The sequence below is a fragment of the Thamnophis elegans genome, chromosome 6 (genome assembly GCF_009769535.1).
Source record: "Thamnophis elegans isolate rThaEle1 chromosome 6, rThaEle1.pri, whole genome shotgun sequence".
In the NCBI taxonomy this organism is placed as follows: Eukaryota; Metazoa; Chordata; class Lepidosauria; order Squamata; family Colubridae; genus Thamnophis; species Thamnophis elegans.
The window spans coordinates 51,617,007-51,634,628 of record NC_045546.1 but is presented as its reverse complement, the minus strand read 5'-3'; the positions used below and the strand labels follow the sequence as shown (position 1 = coordinate 51,634,628).

Sequence of the window (17,622 nt, the reverse complement as noted above, 5' to 3'; positions counted from 1 at the left end):
TAATGAGAAACTATCTTTACAGCATTTCCAATATCAATACCATTTCACTTTTTACATATAAATTTTTTTATAGAGCATATTCTACCCATGGGTAATTCAAGTCAAATCCTTAATAATCTCTTCTCTTATATGATCCCAATTAATTATAGAATTAAAGTCCAACCACTGCTCAATGTGCCTTAAGGTAAGCATAGTATCATATGGGGGACTATCAGCATACCTGCATATATAATAGCTACTGTATTACATTGGAAAGTTAGGCCCCAAAAAGGCAAGTGGAATCAGTGTTTTGAATAATGGTCTATCTATAGACAAAAATACCAGCCAGGGATTATTATTATTTTTGCCTATTCTTCCAATTTTGTTTTGTTTTGTTTTTTAAAAAAACCTCGGAATTCCTTGCAGTAATAGAAAAGCTACAAGTTTTGTTCCTGAGATGGAAGCTTCCTTTAGGCAGAAAATATTTTCTACAGAAGAGTTTTATAGGCGATTTTGTCTACATTCTCTTATAAACATTTGGTATTTATAAACACTTGTGTTTATGGATGCATAACTAATTAAATTGAGTATCACTGTTAGAAAGATGTTTAATTTTAACCATATCATAGATAAGCTTTTCTCTTTGTCAGTACTATTTTATTAGAATATTTGTATCCTATTTTGGATTACGTAAGTCAATGGTCAGAAGAAAACACACTGAAAACAAAGAAACATTTAGCAGAGATGTGACTCTGCATTTATAATAAATATACAGAAAAGAAAGCACACACCATAAATGTAGTTTATAATCAATTTTGGCCCACTGATTCAATAATTCACTTTAATATATTGCAACTTCACTTATTGAATTCTGTAAGCTTACTATTATAAAGCAATTATAAACCAAAATGAAACATTCGGGGTTCAATTATTGTCTGAAGTCATAATGCGATTTATGTATTTTCTTAGTATTACGTACGAATACAGGAAACACTTTTACATAGAAATGTAAAGTCACCTGAAGAATATCTTGTGCTGCCTTGGAGGCATCTGTTCGGTTGGATGCAAGAACAATTTTTTTTCTAGGACCAAAACTACTAGGTTTTATCACCAATGGAGGAAAATCTGCGCTTTAAAATAAGATACACATTAGAAGAAAATATACAGTATATGATCTAAGATCTCCTCTTGTAAAACTACAGACTGGAAAACTATATAATAGAATCAAGTACCAACATTATACAAGGACTCTTACAATTCTGATCAGTATCATGTAATGCTTCAATAAGGCTGAATATGCATAGTACAGTCTTGAAGGTAGACGAGTAGAGGCCTCAGGATCCAATCTGGGATTACAATTATCACAATTATTCCTAGACTTCCTCTTGAGAAACCTAATAAATTACCTCTAAAGTTGCTGAAAAAAAAGAACTTCATTTTTTTTTCTAGCCTCATCAACATCTTCTGCCTCTGTTTTGAAAGATGGAAGTCTTAATTTTATTACTGGTAGCTTATGGAGGGGCTTGGTTAAACTGCCTCATATGAGACTCAAATGGTGACTGACATCTGGCATGAGGTGATCATTGTGCACGCAGGCTAGAATTCTCAATGTTTTTACAAAATGATTGTAGTAATGTATTAGTGTCAACATATTTTTGACTGTTTACATTGCTTCTAAGACTTTTTCTATATTATTTTATCAAGGAATAATAGTACTATTTTCTTTTCACTTTATAATAATCATGTTGACACATAAAACTATACTTGTGCAATCTGACTCTTTTATCTATTTAAAAGTCAAGCTTTTAGCTTCTAACCTGCATGGACTGGCCATTCATAGTGAACCTCCAGAACTGGGGTGGGGTGGGGGGTAGAACTTCCTCAGAGATGTGGCAAAAGAAACTGATCAAGAAGGAAGAAAGACTGGTGTGAGGTGTGCTCCCTCACTACTGCGGATCATGATAATAGTCTCTTTCCTCTAATGTTTCCTTCTGGTGTGTCATCAGAAAGAATTATCTTTGTGGTTAAATTTCTCTTTTTAACCAATGAAAACAGATTTTGGCAAATATGTTTCAGTAATGTTATATAAGTTATTTCATACTATTAGGCATAAAAAAGAGGAAACATCCTTCATATATAGAGTCTTAAATGCTTGTAAAGTCCTCCTGTATCAAATTATCTGATGGGAAACACAATCATTGCTTAAGAACAGGTAGTCTAAATACTTGAAAGAAAATAAGTATTTACCTGTTAATAAAAGCACATGCTTCTTTAGGATTTGAAAAGGCTTTCCATCTTGCTGTGGGAATTCCATGCTGATCAAGAAAGATGTTAGTGAAATATCTATTTGTTCCCAACTTGGCTGTCTTGGCTGTTGGGCCAAAACACTGAATTCCAGCTGCTACCAAGTCATCAACAATTCCTAGTAATGAAATACTGAAAGGCTCAGATAAAATTGCTTATGTAATTGAACGTAATATTAGTGTACTGTCCCAGAAGAAAGAGCATTTAAAAAGGTACATCATTGCCATGAAAAGGGAAGCATTTAGAATATAATGAGGTTGTTGGAAATATTATATTGTTAGCCCATTTTTAAAGACAACATTATTAGTCATCAGAAGCTATATGAATATTCATTAATATACATGTTAATGGTTCCAAGAATGGAATGCAGACTCAATGAAATTTAGGATTTGCTTATCAGTCTCTAATACATTTGGGGCATGAATCTAAGAAGTACCGTAGATGGCTGAATGACAGTTATCAGGACCCTGTCCACTTCTTCAAGCCCAGCAGGATCAAACTGTTCCTAGATAACCAAATAAGACTGTTGCCAGTTACGTTGCCTGGACCCAAACCAGGTGGCATTCAAATTGGAAGGAATGTGAGAAATTTTGCCTGCAAATTCTTCCCTACAACTTTGTATGAAATCACCTTAAAGAACGCCACCAGTTGGCTATCTGCAGATAGTCAAAAAGGATTGGAAAGTATTGTCACTTTGCTGCTTTTACAGCACCAAGTGTAAGCTAAGTGTAGGCCTTAATAGCAAGTTTTATCCTGCTTAGTTGAGTTTGTCCTTTGTCCTCCTGCTGTGCTCTATATGTCTCTTATTTTATCTCCTTCAATTCATCCATGAACCACTGGGAATGACAGGATCTGTGAGAGGGGAGAAGTCACAGGGAGATGATTTGATCCAATGATGTGCACTAGGCCCATGGCTGTCATGGTGGCCATTAACTTCTGAGCATCTCAGAAGTTAATGGGAAGGCAAATTCAAGATAGAAGATACTTTATATTATCAGTTAAATTAAATTATAGATTACCAATTAAAAGATACTGTGGGCCTAATCCATATTTTTTCCTTAGTTTTTGTAGAAAAAAGATGTGGGAAAACACAGGAAGGCTGCAAAAGTAAGATAATATTATGTGGATTCCCTGTAAAATTTGACAAATGAGGAATGGTAATTGCATGACAAAAACGTCATCTGAAAACTTCCTTATACTTTGTAACAGCAAATTACAGTACTGCAAACCATTATCAAATCTTTAGATTGCCATTCAATCATGATATATCAACACTGAACACCTTGTCCAGAATTATACATCATTCTACAGCCCAAGACTGGGGCATTAATTTTAATCTAGGTTCAAATACTTAGGTTGTAGGATGTTCAGAGCTTACCAGCAGCAAGTAAAGTTTCTGGTCCAGCAATCACACACCCAATGTTATGATCTTTGCAGAACTGGGAGAGGATAGTATGGTTGCTAATTAAAACACCTGAAATAGATAATAAAAACACATAATTTAAGATCCAGATGCTAAATATGAGAATTGTGCTCCCAACAGAAGCAGAAAAAAATCATGCAGTTAATGAAAATAATAATTTCAAAAATGTATATAAAGGATTGGCTGAAGAAATCTCATATGTGAGGGGCAGTTTCAATTTTTTTTACAACATGCTAAGTTTGGTTGGTTTTAGTACTGATTAGTTTTTATGCAGCTTCTTGGGTTATGCAAACTCAACTTGTTTTGATTCAGGACTTCCAGAGAACATGGCTAAGTGAACACATGCACAGGGAGAGATCTCCGAAGGATTTTTCCCTGGCGTGTTGCTCTTCTGCCTTCTAACTGAAGGGATTGATATCCCATCAGTTTTTATGACCCACTCAGTTAGGGTGAGAGTGTGTTGAAGAACTTTCCCTGGGGACCCTTCAATACAGCTATAAGCTGGCAGATTGCTTTTGGAGTTGAACTCCAAAGCTCTCTGCATGCCAAAAGCTGGGAGGGGAGCTGCAATCTATTTATTTATTTATTTATTTATTTGGGGGAGGGGGGGGGGCTTAAGAAGTCATTGTTTTTGGAATTTCACATTTCAAACTGACAGTAAGTTGTGCCTTCCTTATCTTAATCACCTTCAAGGACTATTAGTCCATCTCAAGTCAATTTAAAAGACACCCTTTCCAGCAACAGCCTGTAGACCTGTGCCATTTTAGGAATTTCTTTTTGTCTTGTTGAAAGAAATGTCAGCTCCTTTGAGTGAAACCAAACTGCCAATGTAGTAGCATTTGTTCAGATCCTGCAACTGTCTTAGTAAGTGTGCCGGGGCGTACCACCTGCAACCCACCACTGGTATGTATGTATGTATGTGTTGAAAGAAATGTCCTTCTGGGTTCAGCTCCAAGTGGGGAAAAAGACACTGGAGACATGGAGGCTGCTTGGAAAGATGGTTTATTGGTGGACAGGACCACATGGCTTGAGTCCTGAACAGAAAAGGTGATCACATGTTTCAATGTTGGGTGGAGAAGAAGAGAAGGGGGCCCGAGGAAAGGGCTTGCTGGGCTTTTTATAATCTGTTCAGCCCCAACTCTCTGTTTCCTGTGTAAGAAATGTATTGATTGGTTGTCAGACTCCCTTGGGGCCATGCAGGGGCAACTCTCTAGGCTGTGTTTTGAATCCAGGTTTGGTTGAAATCTCAGATGCCATGTGGTGAGTAGGTAAAGGCTAATCATGCCTTAATCCCATTACCCTGGAGCTGAAGGGGAGAACTCTTTATTATGTAAAGGGACTGTCTTGGGCATCTTAATGGCCCATTGACAAGGGAGGGGGCAGGGAGCTGCAGGGAGCTATTCTGTCTTTAAAACATGTTTCTTCCTTTTCACATCCAGGGAAATGTAGTATTCTGCCTTTTCAATATATCCTAGGATATTTCATTTTTCTGGGAGAGGACTGGGTGATAACTTTCTACAGTCTTAAAGAACAAGGAAGAAGCCTGCTAAGACAAGCAAAATAAAAAAGTGGGCCGAGAGGGGGAGGGGAGTTGCCGGAGAAAGATAAAGATCGAAAGCTGTGATTTTAGTTTACTATTGTAGTAACTGATTTTCTCAGCTGTGGGTGGCTAAAATCTTCTGATTCTGATTAAAAGAGGAACCCAAGCCTCTCAAAGTACTTCTGAGATGCAAATATGTGGAGAATGTTACCAAACTGCCGAGGTTACTTCACAGGTAGCTGAAAATGCAGAAGAGTTTATCATGGCTTCAGAAGAGCGGGATATTAACTTTCATTTTCGTCCTCATTACTATGGTTCAAATGTAAACACAAATGAAAGAAGAGCTTCGAGAAAATAGACAAATTTGGGACTTTTTCTTTAAGGACATTAACAAGGTTAAGGATCTCGTGATAAAAGGAAAGGACTACAAGTCTTTGATACTTCCAGAGAAGAAAATGATTTTACTCCATGAAAATAAGCTGGAAGGAGTGATTTAAACTTAACGAGTTAACTGGAATTAGGATGCATTTTTCTCTGCTTGATATGTGCAACTGAAAGAAAAGTTTAATCCAAAATTTGAAAATGTATTTTTTTACATATGTAGGAAGTTAGCACCACCCCCTCCTAGAAAAATGAAATATCCTGGGAAATATTAAAAAGGCATAATATTATATTTCCATGGATCAGAAATGGAGAAACATGTTTTTAGGCAGGAAACAGACTCACTCTTAATAGCCCTCACCTTCTCAATGGGCCATTAGGGGCCCTGAGCTACTTTACTCTACATAACAAAGTTAGGATTAACCTACAGAAACTCACCACATGGCATCTGGGAACTCAAACAAACCTGAACTCAAAACACAATCTAGAGAGTTGCCCCTGCATGACACCATGGGAGTCTGACAACCAATCAGAATGCATTTCTTACACAGGAACAGGAAACAAAGAGGTGGGGCAGAATATAAGAACAGAATATAAAAAATCCAGCAAGTTCCCTTTTTCTCTCTCTTTTCTTTTTCACCCAACATTTTGAAGCATGTGATCACCTTTTCTGTTCAGGACCTCAAGCCATGGAATCCTGTCCACCATTAAACCATCTTTCCAAGCAGCCACCATGTTTCCATTGTCTTTTTCCCCACGGAGCTAAACCCAGAAGAACATTTCTTCCAACACATACATACATATCACTGATGGGTTGCAGGCGGTATGCCCCAGTACGGGCATACCGGTGCCTGCCCGGAGCACCGGGTACCGTTCCCGTATGGTGCTCGGGAGGGCCCACCTGCTCGCCCGTCGTCCTTATCTGTCTTTATACTCTTCGGGGCTTCCGCGCCTGTGCATAGCGTATACAGTGCCTGCACGACACTCCACCAAGCAGCTGGAGCATCACGGAGGCTCGCGAAGTCATCGCTGGAAAATAGGGTGCATGTGCGTGCTGTGCGTGTGTTGTGCGCATTCATGTGGAGGACGCCGGGCCCGTTGCAACTGTACCAGTTACAACGGGATCCGGAACCCACCACTGATACATACATATATATACATACATACATACATACATACATACATACGAGTTTGGAGTTTATTCAATTTGTAGGCCGCCCTATTCCCCGAAGGGACTCAGGGCAGCTGAACAAAGCCAAGGGAGGGGAAATTACAAAAAGTAAGACAAAGACAATCAGACAATACGAACAGTTTAAAAGCACAACAGACACAGCAAATTCGAGGGGGGGGGGGAGAACTCAACCCCAGGCTTGCTGGGACAGCCAGGTCTTCACGGCTGTCCGGAAGGCCTGAAGGGTGGAGAGGGTCCGAATCTCCACGGGGAGCTCGTTCCAAAGGCTTACGTAACTTATAAAGTAGGCTTACATACTGCTTACGTAACTTATAAAGTAGGTAAAAGCTATTGAAAATGTATTTGAGAGTACCTGTATTAAGAGAAAGTAAAAGAAAATGAGTTTAAAGAAAAACTCTGTATGTTAAAAGGGATGTTTATAAAAGAAAAAAAATATTCTATAAGGGTAGTTTGGAGGGAAGGAGGGAGCTAAATGGATTATTGAAGTTTAAATCTTGTATGTTAAAGTTAAAGAATAAGATGTATAAGAAAGTTATGACTTTAAAAAGGTGCCTTTTTGTTTTTAAAAAGTTTAGTACTTTGAAGGGAATAAGGAGGGGGAAAAGATTCCCCCCTTTTTCTTTTTTTTTAGGCCAAATAATTTGAAAGAATACAATAAATTTGGTAAATAAAAATAGTGATAGTTCATAAGGATTACTAGCTATAAATAGAAACACAGATTATTTCCATAGCAAGGAAGATGAAGCAGGAATGGTTCAATTGATTACTCGTTTAAAGAAGAAAATATGTTCTTATTTGGATATCACTTCTAGAATTTGTGCTTGTGAAGCAAAAAATGAAACTTTGATCTTGGTTTTGATGATTAGAAAGATTTGGTATCATAGAAATGGCTAGTTATATATTAATGTGTAAAAGCAAAAAGTTGTGGCTGGAGTGTGTTATCTTGTACTGTGCTAGGAAGGGTTGGAAGTCAATACCCCCTTTTCTTTCTTTTTTTCTTCCCCCTTGTATTTCACACACCCCTTTTCCCCATCCCCTTTATCGCCCTTAATGTCCTATTTTCTTCTTCTTTTTTGTATTTTATATAATAAAATTAAAATGTTGAAAGGTAAGTTTTTATTCAATGTATTGTACAGATCCAGAAAATTGGGTTAATTCATTAACCTAACTCAATTGACTCTATGACTCTAGCTACTTCCTCTTTCCACTTAATTCATATTAAATAGTTTTCTCTGTGTAATCACAAATCAAATGCATTATCCTAAACATTTATTTTTGTATAATATGTGGTACAATGGTTTGGGGAGGTATTATGGATTTTTCTCCCGGGCGGCATTTAAATATATTAATGCATTATCAGATAATCTTTTTACCTGAATTAGACATTTTCCCATCATTGGCTGTTCCGGCATTTCCTGGTGCAACCAGTACTTGTTTCAGGTGTGGAGATTGTGCCAGTTTCCAAGCCAATGCATGTTCTCTGCCTCCTCTGCCAATCACAAGCACTCGATCGGCCATTCTCTTATTCCAGCAAGATGATAGATTGTGATTACTGACTTCATCAAAAAGGAGAATCAGTTTAAAATTTATTTGGATAATGTCATACTAGTGACAAGCAATAGAAAAACAGTGGAAATCATCCTGACTTATCTATAATTTAAAGCATGTTAAATGTAGTAACTGCAAAAGAATTGGCTAAAGAATTAAATTATAATAAAAGGCAATCAAACTAATCAAAACATAATTGGGCAAAAAAAGAAATTGACATATATAAATATATATAAATCCTGCAACATACATTGCTCTTACTGTTACTTCCATTTATTTTGTTTCAGTAAACTGAAGCTATCATATAGGCTGCATATATCCATTTGATTGCAGGAAAAAAATTACATAAAAATAACTTTCCTACCACCCATCAGCTGTACAGATTTCTTCCACTGAGAATGCAGCTTCAGGAGATGAGTGATGAGAGAAAAATGGTGACAGCCCCATACCCAGCCAAATCAGCCAATCCAACTCTGGTGATCCATGGGGGCAGCCAGATTGTCCCCAAATCCCTAGGTTTATAGAATGGCTAACTTTCTAAAGTTTTAAAGTTGTGACACTTCATAAGAAGTCATTCAGAGCATGGAAGCTGGCAACCGCACAGAGAGAAATTACAAGAATGAAAAGAAGAAGTAATTGAAAAATGTGTTATGAAAAGAGCTATGCAATTAGCCTATCCCAGTGTTATTCTTGATTAGATCATTTTATGCATGACAATAACACTGTGCCTTCATCTGTTGATTTAAAAAAAAAAGCATCGTGATGCTAGGGCAGAAAAATCGGAGTTCTCTTTAAATGTGACCTTTAAAATCAATTGCTGCACTTCTTGCCCATCAAATATGTTAATTACAGTACAGTGAAATATGCCTTTCTATCTCTACAAAAAAACACCCCACATTACCTTTAGATGGAAAAGCAAGCAACTGGGAAGGAGTGAGGTTATGATGGATCAGCCTAAAGGATGCCTTAAATATAATTTCCCTCCACAAGTAGTTTAAGATACAAGGAGAAACTGCCTCCTTTCACAAAACTGAAAGATTAATTGTGTATCTTTCTGATCATGAATAATACTGATAAAACTCTGAACATAATTTACATAAGTAGCATATGTGCCTCCAATAATAACCAGCAGAAAACAAAGGAAGAAATAGCTTACTAGTTACTTAGCTTATGTAGGAAGTTAAAACCCATCCCTCTCCCAGAAAAATGAAATATCCTAGGAAATATTGAAAAGGCAGAATATTACATTTCCCTGGATGTGAAAAGGAAGAAACATGTTTTAAAAACAAAGTAGCTCCCTGCAGCTTCCTGCCCACCCCCTTTGTCAATGGGCCATTAAGATGCCCAAACAAGTCCCTTTACATAATAAAGAGTTCCCCCTTCAGCTCCAGGGTGATGGGATTAAGGCATGATTAGCTTTTACCCACTCACCACATGGCATCTGAGAACTCAACCAAACCTAGATTCAAAACACAACCAAGATAGTTGTCCCTGCATGGCCCCATGGTAGCCTGACAACCAATCAGAATACATTTTTTACACAGGAACAGGAAACAGATAGGTGGGGCCGAACAGATTATTAAAAACCCTGCAAGCCCCTTCTTAGCTCTCTTTGTCTTCACCCAACATTGAAGCATGTGATCACTTTTTCTGTTCAGGACTCAAGCCATGTGGTCCTATTCACCATTAAACCATCTTTCCAAGCAACCTCTATGTCTCCAGTGTCTTTTTCCCCACTTGGAGCTGAACCCAGAAGGACATTTCTTTCAATACTTACTAAGACAGTTGCAGGATCTGAACAAATGGTACTACGTTGGCAGTTTGGTTTCAAAGGAGCCAACATAATTTGTCATTTTTACATAGTTATTATTTTATTCTCTAATCCCAGGGGTCAGCAACCTGTGGCTCTGGAGCTGCATGTGGCTCTTTCATCTCTCTGCTGTGGCTCCCTGTTGCTCAAAATATGGATCACAACCACCAATGTGCGACACCCGTTAGCAGATGATTTATTGAGCTTTTCAACCCCCGGTAGGCCAGCCATGATTAAATCCAAGAAAAGAATGTTTAAATCAACTACATATACTAGTTTTGTGGCCGCTCAGGAAATAGGCATGGGAAAGATTTTGTGGCTCCCGGTGTTTTCTTTTCTTTGGGAAACAGGTCCAAATGGCTCTTTAGGTGTTTAAGGTTGCCGACCCCTGCTCTAATTTAATAAGCCTGAATCTTCATGCCCTTTTCTCTTCCTGCCAGTATAAGAAATTCTTAGGTTGAGAGACAGTGACAGCCACAATGTTTTCTGTCATTAACCACTACATCCTAATGTCCTTAAAAAAAGCTCCATTACTAAGAAGACAAATAACAAATAAAAAACACCATAGATAAGAGAATTTATATTCCCATTTAGGAATTTTTTGACTTGAAAGATTTTGAGATTTTTTTTTTTACATCAATACATGTCTATTCAGGGCTTGTGGATTATTTTCTTTTATAGTAAATTTTAGATTTCTATAAAGAACTTGAAAAATCACTTTCAGCAATTTGGGAGATCTTAACTTTTCTGGGTAGGAAAGTAGGTCACAAGATGGCAGCATAGAGATACAGAAGACATGAACTCCTTCCGGCCATCTAGTGATTATCTTTATTACCTGGATACAGTACAGGTAGCTGTCGACTTACAACCACAATTGAGCCCAAAAATTCTGTTGTTAAGTGAGACATTTGTTAAGTAAGTTTTGCCCATTTTACAACCTTTCTTACCTCAATTGTTAAGTGAATCACTGCAGTTGATAAGTTAGTAACTGGTTGTTAAGTGAATCTGGCTTCCCCATTGACTTTGCTTGTCCAAAGGCAACAAAAGGTGATCACATGACCCCGGGACACTGCAACCGTCATAAATATGAGTCAGTTGCCAAGCATCTGAATTTTGATCACATGATCACAAGGATGCTACAAAGGTCATAACTGTGAAAAACGGTCTAAGTCACATTTTTCAGTGCTGTTGTAACTTTGAATGGTGACTAAATGATTTGCTGTAAGTCAAGGACTAGCTTTATTTTACGGTAATCCAAGTTTTTTTTAGGAAACTTCTGAAATTCTTTGTATTACTTCAACAGTTTGCTGGGAATTCTGGAAGTAACACTTTAGTATAGGATTTCTTTTACCATTAGGGCTATCAGAGCTGCAAAAAAAATAATAATCAGATGACAACAAAGAGATTCAAAAATCTCTAACTGTTGGTTGTAATTTATCAGTCAATTGAATTTTTGTAGTCTAGAACTGGAAGGTGCTACTACTACAGTGGTGGGTTTCAAAAATTTTTAGAACCTCTTCTGTAGGTGTGGCCTGCTTTGTGGGAGTGGCTTGCCGGCTATGTGACTGTGTGGGAGTGGCTTGCCGGCTATGTGACTGTGTGGGAGTGGCTTGCCAGCCATGTGACTAGGTGGGAGTGGCCAACTTGTAAAATGTGGTGAAACTCACTTAACAACGCTCTTGCTTAGCAATCAAAATGTTGGCTCAGAAAGGACGCAAAATTCACCACATGCTCAACATTTCTGAATGAAACCTTAAATTAAAATGAACCATTAACAACATTCAGCAAAAACAAATAAAGGAATGTTTAGCAATGGTTTACTCAGCATGGAAGGAAAGCTGTCATGAGTAATCCCTTCCCTTTGTTTTCTCCCCTGGGACTTAGGCAGCCTAAATTGCCCATTGCAGTTACACCTGTTTTCAACTGTAAAAGGAAAAGGTGGAGAACACCAAAGTGTGGGTGTGTGTAGTGTGTTGTGTTATGTAGGAGAGCAGAAAGAAGGAATCTGCAGCTGAGAAGTTTAAAAAAAAGCCATCAGCTTAGCAGATAAGTGACAAAGCAGGAGCAGGCATGGACTTCACCAAACCAGCAGCAGACAAGCCAAAAGGAAAGCAGAGGCCAGCAGGTTCAACACTCCAGCAGCCACATTGAGAAGCTACAGCCAGGCAGCAGCTGGTAAAGCATCTTATCAGACTGGGAAGTTGCTAAGCAAACGATTCAGCAATTTTGAACAGAAGCTGACAGCAACGGAAACCAATTTGAAGATGGCATTAAAACTTTGATGTATGCTCAAGTGACTAAGAAGAATAGGCTATGTAGGAATAAAATATAGACCAATGTAAGTGATATGTATGTATAATTTAAAATAGCATAGGCTTATGACCCGTTTGTTAAATATATATGACAGAAACTATGATTTATTTATTTATTTGCAATAAAACCTTTCCTAGGGAAAAACAGTGAAGAAAAACCAATTTATTTAGTCTAGTCTACCATTTGCAAAAAGATCCTCCTCTACTCAAGTTCTAGTTTGATCAGAAATCAATGTGGTTATAGCAGTATATAAGTATGCAAACATATTTTAACAGAAGGAATGTAGCTATCAGATATATTTGAACAGCTGAACGTGAATTATGTAAAATATACAAAGTTGAGACAATAGAGCTAATTTCTGAATGATAAATTGTGCTTTTGGATATTTTTTTTTAATTCTGGCACAGTATGTTTGTATGGGCTGCTTGCAAGCTGAGAAGACTGTGGACAACAATGGCAAGGAACTGGTTGGGTGGAGAAGAGACAAGTAATTTTCCTCGGGTAATATTGTCTGCCAATTCCCTCTCCTGAATTTTAAAACAGAGTACTGTGGAAATATGCATTGTTGGATAGTCTACCAAAATAGCAAAGTATTTGTATAAAGTATGGTGAAATAATGACTATACAATGGCATTATTGCTATCTGGATGTGTTATGAATGTATCAAAAAGGCACACTGCATATTAAAAGTTTAAAAACCTAGCTATCAGTTATTATTTTAAGAACACAATTCTACAATCACAAAAAGAAACAACATAATTAATCAAGATAATCAAGATAATTTTAAAACCTTGGGTATATTACATGCTACATAACAACTGTTTTGGTTTCCCAGCCTGACCTGGGCTCAGATTGAAATTTCTCATGCATGTTCAATATATAAAATCATTAGGCTAGTCTTCAGATACATTCACTCAATAGCATGGCAATGTTATTTCAAATTATCTCTGAGATTTAGAGACTATTAATTTTTTATGAGAATTACATTAAAATGTTTTTTGCTAACATAAAAGTATCAACTGCTTTCAGTATATTTCATTCTTTCACATGTTTATATTTTACCATTTAAATACATTTTATGGATTATGATGCAGAAAGTTTCACTGCCCACTTTGCTTTGTAAAATATCAGTTTTTATTTAGCATATTGTAAAAAAGTTTATTTGATTAAAAAAGTAAAGAGAACTTACCCAAACCTTTCAAATTATTCTGCAAGACTATATACAGAAGTCAGTTTCAGTGTTCTTTCTTCTAAATTGTAAAGAGCAGCACTGAAAAGAAAATCTTCAGCTAATGTCAGATTAAGTTACAAAAGCATTTAGAGTGTGGAAGGCTTTGCGTCCAGCTGAAAGAATGTTTTACTGCGCACAACTAGCGGACAACTGCCTGAAATTCCACCCCTCTGTCCAATCAAGTAAGAGGAAAATGCATTTGCATTAACTGTATTCTTAGATATAAGGAAACATTTTTCTTATATACAGGAAAGCTAGAAAAGTATTGGTAAAAATAAGGAACAAAACCATATCTGAAAGAAAGACACAATTTCTAAAAGAAAATAAATTAAGGTGAAATATTAATATGAAATAAAGCTCAATTTATCAGAATGTAAGCCAGAACTTAAGTACTAATTTTCTAATAGATCTAATTTTCCAAAGACAAAGATAACATTAACCAAATAAACATATTTTTGGAATTTGATTTATTGGATGAAAATGCCGTTGTACTATAGAGGGAATTTCTATTTGCTCTATGTCTCATAGATGCTCATACTTAGGTCATAGGTGTTTCCTGAATATCTCTGGCTTTGGTTGTTTAATATTAAATTTTATCTATCCACAATAACATCATATGCTATATAAATAAATATTCACAGTAGCCTTAAATGCTAAATGACTCTATTATCCATGGCTATTCCCTCAGGATATATCTCCTGGATTTGTAACCTTTGTTACATCAACAAATGGCCTTTAATTCATGAGCTGTAAGCTTTTATAAAATGCAACATTCCTAAGGACATTGATAAGGAGCGTGTTTACAACTCCCCCCCCCCTTCAAAATGAGAGGCAGGGTCATACTGTCAAAATAATAACCAGCTTAACTGCCATTCACATTTTTGAAAGGCTATGTATACTACATTATAAATTATTATCCCAAATGTAAGTTATGTACTTGTATCAATAGTATTTAATCATTTGCAAAATTATCATTTGCCTAAGATCCAACGCATTTAAATGCTCATCTTCAGTCTCTGTAACCTATCCTAGAACTTCATTGATGAGCCTCAATTCTGTTTTGCTCTGGGAACAGCAGGAGGCCACTGATTTACTGTAACTTGCTGACTTTAATAAAATGATTATGGATCACTACAAACACAAATGGTTTAATGTTTATTGAGGATGATAAATCATGATTTTTAACTATCTTGACATAATTGTGAACACACATTATAAGAAAGAATTGGTCATTATCCTGAACTTCTATATCAAATTATTAGAATTACCAAAAAACATTTTTTTACCATTTTTTCTTTAACATGTGATACCAAGTTGTCTTCTGCAGGGTCAAAAACGCTAACAGAATTGCTGATATACGGGTAGTGAGTCACATGTCAAACTTTGCATTAACTGTAGATAGTGGAATCTTTAGCATGAAGTCTTCTTGTTCATACTCATTCTTACAGAAAAGGAAGAGACTTGCCCTATGAAATTCCTATATAGTTACTTACCAAATCTAATTTCAGCAGACTGCTGAGTGTACAGATCAAACATCTGGGAGTGCTGGCCTCCTCTTTAAAAGGCCATCTGGGTCTTCATATCTGACTTCATATCCAGCCCACCTTCAATTATATTGACTTTCATCTACTGCCAATTTGCTTTGGCTGTTAATCATTCAGATTGTCAAAAATTGGAATTCAGGAGTCCAGGCAGTTGAAATGAATATAGGCTTATCATATATTAATTCTTGTAGAGAGCATTAGCATACAATAAATCTATATTCACTTGAACTGCCTGGCTTCCTGATTTCCTGCACTTGACACTTATATTATTATTATTAATCTGGCCTATTTAAAAGGAGTGACAAAGAGTACCTGTACATAATTTATCCAAGTGGGTGTAGATGAGTACATGAATTGCCGTAGTGAGATTTTCTTCGTCCAATAGCACATTAACTGGTACACCTGCTAAACAGTGACGTGCAGTGAGGTTTACGGCTGGTGAGGCAAGCGGGCAAAAGCCACCCTATGTCGGACACAGCGCCAGGGCGTTCGGACGCCCCGCCGCTGTGTCCGACATAGAGGCGTCCCGCATCTATGGCAGACACAGCAGTAGGGCTTTCGGACGCCCCGCTGCTGTGTCCGACATAGAGGCGTCCCGCATCTATGGCAGACACAGCACTGGGGCTTTAGGACCTTCACTTTTCAACTGCTTCTCGCTGCCGCCGGACTCTGCCGCCTCGCCCCCGCCTCCTCCAGTGAACAATCCCACTGCTGCGCCTCCGCTTTCTTCAGCTCGGCTGGATCCGGGACACCCAAGCTGCTGACGGCGGGGGGGCCACCTGAGCGGCCATGATTCCCCCTCCCAAGCCAGCCAGCCCACCCACCCCCCGCCCGACCTACTCCCTGCCTGGCTGGCCGGCCGGCACAAGGCCTTATCGCTCTTCTCCCCCCCCCCTCCTCCTCCTCCTCCTCCTCCTCCCCCTCCCCGCTCAAGCAGTGGTGGGCTCTGCAGGACAAGAGAGTCTCATTCCTCCCTGGGCGCGGCAAGCTCCAGCGGGCTGGACGCGGGTGCGAGGGGCCTGGCCCTGCGATGCCTCCTTGCTCAGTTGCAGCCGGCGAAGAAAGGGGAGAGGAGGAGGAGGAAATAGGGAGGGGGCAGAATGGGGCTCCCGGTGAGGGGGAGAAGAGAAAGGGAAGAGGGGCACAGTGGGCGAGGAGAGTCTGGCCAAGAGGCGAGACTGAGGCGAGCTGAGTGGTGGTGACTTCCGACTCTCGTCCGCCGAGTCCTGTTTACTCCGACACAAGGCTCAGCAGTGCCATTTTACCTGGTCTACCCGGGCATGCCACGCTTGCTCCATGGCTTGGCCGACAGAGCGCATGGCTTGGCCGACGGAGCACACGACTTGGCTGATGGAGCGCACGTCTTGGCCGACGGGCCGCTGGGACTCCACAATACCAAGGTACCTGCAGTAGGACATAGCTGGCGGGGTGGCCAAAAGCCGCTTTCTTTCTTTTGCGGCAAAAGAAAGAAAGCACCAGTTCACCAGCAGAGGCAGGTAAAAGACCCGCCTCTACTGGCGGGCTGCTCCTCTCTTCTCAAACAAACTCTCTCTCAAATTGAGAGTTTGAGTGAAGTGAAGAAACAAGCACACGCGCACACACACACACACACACAAATTACTTACAATAATACAATTACTTACAAATTACATTAATTTTGAATTCCTCCCCCCCTCCAACCCACATACCTTTTCCAGCTGTTTCACAATCACAGAGGATTTCAACTCTGCTCTTGCCTGCCATCATGAAAATGTAAAAATATAAAAGGAAAAAGGCAAGAGCTGCTGAGGTCAGGCTGGGTTAGCTGCTGCCAGTGTCTCCAATGGATGACTCTGCTTAACTGTTTAAAAAAGCCTCTAAAAAAGTGCCCTCTACAGGAGGAGGCAAGAGAACCAAGTGCCTCGTCTACATAAGGAATTTTTCAGCTTTTAACCCTTGCTTAACTCTGCTCGAGTGGTCATAAAGATAGACTAAATGAGGCACCTGGTTCTCCTGCCTCCTCCTGTAGAGGGCACTTTTTAAAGAGGCTTTTTTAAACAGTTAAGCACTAAGCAGAGTCATCCACTGTGACTCTGGAAGCAACTACCTCAGCCTTTTTCCTTTTACATTTTTTTTTCTTTTCATGATGACTGTGGTGACACCCTGCCTCCCCTGACTGCACGTCCCTGCTGCTAAAGCTTGGCAAAGGTCTTCCTGGCCAAGGGACCTGCTTATCTGGCTGTAGTCATGAGCCAAAGAGAATCCCCAAGTCATAGACTAACCCTTTTAAGTAAAGTACCACCTCCTCAAAAGGCAGTAGCATAGCCAGAAGAGAACCATAATGGACAAACAGGAATGCTGCCTTGCTTGGGTTTAAC

At 38.8% G+C, this 17,622-nt stretch overlaps 1 protein-coding gene across 1 annotated transcript in view; it reads right to left on the bottom strand.

Moving 5' to 3' along the window:
* LOC116510712 (trifunctional purine biosynthetic protein adenosine-3-like) overlaps positions 1 to 8,337 on the bottom strand; it is a 30,213-nt gene extending 21,876 nt beyond the window's left edge. The window contains 4 exon segments of the mRNA XM_032220362.1: positions 998 to 1,109; positions 2,227 to 2,401; positions 3,662 to 3,757; positions 8,193 to 8,337. Coding sequence (XP_032076253.1) covers positions 998 to 1,109; positions 2,227 to 2,401; positions 3,662 to 3,757; positions 8,193 to 8,337 — 528 coding nt within the window.
* Positions 8,338 to 17,622: the final 9,285 nt, after the last annotated feature.